The sequence below is a fragment of the Acinonyx jubatus genome, chromosome D4 (assembly GCF_027475565.1).
Source record: "Acinonyx jubatus isolate Ajub_Pintada_27869175 chromosome D4, VMU_Ajub_asm_v1.0, whole genome shotgun sequence".
Classification (NCBI taxonomy): Eukaryota; Metazoa; Chordata; class Mammalia; order Carnivora; family Felidae; genus Acinonyx; species Acinonyx jubatus.
Genome location: NC_069391.1, coordinates 61,465,523 through 61,468,225, shown reverse-complemented (window position 1 = coordinate 61,468,225; position 2,703 = coordinate 61,465,523). Strand labels below are relative to the sequence as shown.

At 44.0% G+C, this 2,703-nt stretch overlaps 1 protein-coding gene across 1 annotated transcript; it reads left to right on the top strand.

Moving 5' to 3' along the window:
- Positions 1-537: 537 nt before the first annotated feature.
- TPD52L3 (TPD52 like 3) lies at positions 538-1,644 on the top strand. The gene has a single exon (XM_015083467.3). It carries the CDS (start codon positions 747-749, stop codon positions 1,596-1,598), a length of 852 nt encoding a protein of 283 aa, XP_014938953.2. The 5' UTR covers positions 538-746; the 3' UTR covers positions 1,599-1,644.
- Positions 1,645-2,703: the final 1,059 nt, after the last annotated feature.

Genomic DNA, 2,703 nt, shown 5'->3' with positions numbered 1-2,703 from the left:
ACTATTACAGATTTACTTTTCTCCTTCTCTCTACTCCCAAAAATAACAGACAGCTTTGAGTGGAGAGATTCCCTTTCTGAGTTTCACCATCCCAAGCCTCTGACATGGTTGATAATTTATGCCATGTGAATACATTAGTCACCATCTAGACTCAAGAGTTATGAGGAGCCTCCAAACCTACTTTATGAGTAGTCCTAAGAGTTTCTTGAGGCCCTTTGGTAACCTGGGAAGGGAAAATGGAGACAGGTCAAGGCCAAGAGTTCTAGACTCTCTGCCCCACTTTGGGGTGGTTTTTATTTATTTTATGTATTGAGCTTTTTCAGAAATTTTCTGTTTGTACACAGGGCTCAACTGATTTTCAAGAGTTTGACAATATCTGGTGTCTGTAAGGGAAGTCAGACTTTGTTTGAAAGTGAGGACTTACCCCCACTATAGCAGAAATAAAAGTACCTCTCTTCTCTGACAATAATGGGCCCACTGCCCACCTTACACGATCATTGTGATGTCGAACCACCACCCACAGTGTTAGAGTCCTTGCAGCTGACTCCAGGTTCCTTCCACTTGTTCCTTCAGCCAGTAAGTGTTGCCTCTGTGCCCCGAAGCCAGAGAGGCAGGTCCCTGTCGCTGCCCACTCCCTACCCTCTATCCAGAAGTGGACCCTCCGGGCTGAGGCATCCATTCTGCATGTCAGAATAACGTCTGAATACCCAACCAGCCGCCAAGGCGTTTGGTCCACCTAATAAGACATGGATGCATCGCTCCCAGAGTCCCACTCTGCAAGCCAAGGGTCGGACTCTGCAGGTTTAGATTTCGACTCTGTTGGCCAAGATTATTTCTCCCCTGGCTACAAGTATGACTCTCTCTACCAAGAATTGGACCTGGACTCTCTTCATGAAGATCTTCATTTCCAGTCCATGCCAGGAACCATGACAACAGAGACCTTGGCAAGCACACATGAATCCCACCCAACTGCTGAACTAGAGGATCTCACAGAGGCTGAAGGAAAGGAGCTCAAATCTGAGCTCACTAAATTAGATGGGAAAATTGTAACCTTACGCCATGCCCTGGAAGTGAAAAAAAGACATTGTATGGAGCTCAACAGAAAGCTGGGCCTCATAACCTTGGTGGGGCTGAGGCAGAATCTGTCCAAAAGCTGGCACGATGTTCAAGTCTCCAATGTCGACATGAAACAAAAGATGTCAGCTGCCCTGTCCACCATGGGCTCTGCCATCTGCAGGAAGCTTGGAGACATGAAGAAGTCAGCCACATTCAGATCGTTTGAAGGTCTGATGGGGACAATCAAGTCTAGAGTGGCAGGTGGCAGACAGCTTGGCAGTGTCTACCTTCCTTCTTCAGCTGTAATAGGGATGATCCATTCCCAGCTTCAGGGAGGAGAGACGATCCGCTCCTACTTTCCAAGAGTGGGAGTGATCCAGTTTACTGAAGTGGAGTTGTTCTGGTTCCAAGGAGTGGAGACGATCTGGTTGCAAGCAGTGGGCATGACCTGCTTCCTTTTCTGGAGCCAGTATGAACCCCTTGGTAATCTTGCCTGGCCACCTAACCAGTGCAAGAACTCCCTTTCCTCATCACAGTTGTGACTCTGCCTATGGTAAATAAGCAATTAAACCACAGTGGCAAAGTTAATTCAAGAAATGGGCAGAGTTCAGTTTTAAGAAAAGGAGTTCCCATTTGTACATAGGTATTTGCTGCTGTTGGGGTGGAGAACCCAACATTTTGTACCCAGTTATTTTACACTAAAGTTGGTAGATGAAATGTATCACTATACTAGCCTTTCTGAAGTTGCATTTAAATGGACAGGACAATGGCTTTAGAGGGACCTTAGGCCAAAGCCCAAAATCTTTTTTGGAAAACTAGTTTATCAGAATGCCAAAGTAGCAAAGTAGCTTTCTTTTTAGAACTGGGAAAATGTATGAAATAATCTGTAATTTTATCCCCTCCTCATTTCCTTCCTTCCCTAAATCTCAGAAGGAACTTTGAAAGCTCTACCTGGCCTACAATTTTTATTTTAAAAAGATGATCAAGAACACTCCTTTCTCTCTAAGACCCTCAGAAAGGAGGGGAAAGTATTATTAGACTAATTATAACATAATACTAAACTTGATTTTTTTTTTGAAGCTCCTAATTAAACAAAGTAGCTCTAGCTTCAATTTAGGAGATTGCCACTGTGGATCCAAGATGAAATTGTGACTTGACTTTGCCTTGTGTTTGTAATCTTTTTGTATATCAAAGTTTATCCCTTATAACAGCATGTGCCTGCCACAATAGCATGCCACCTAAAAGGGAAAAAATTGCTTTTCTGTTCTCCAGCAATTCCTAGTTTGTTGCCATCTGCATCTGAGGGGCTGGAGGGAAAACATAGCCAAAGTCAAGAAATATAAACCCCTATGTTAAGCAGCATTGCAACATTTTAAACATGATGCCCATCCCCTGTAATGCTGGACCTTCTTTATGCCTCCGAAGGGACCTAACTAACTGATTTTATACATCACTGGTCTCTTTGACTCCAAGTCTGTCCTCTTTTAAAACTAGCCCCAACTGAAAAGAAAACAGAACCTGAGTCCTCAGGGGATTTGGGGGTGGAGGGGGAAGTGTTGTTCTTTTTCCATTTTCAAAATGCCAGGACCTGGCATCTACTTTCATTCCTTCAGTCATATTGCCTGAGGTAGAAGTTTCTGTCTTCAC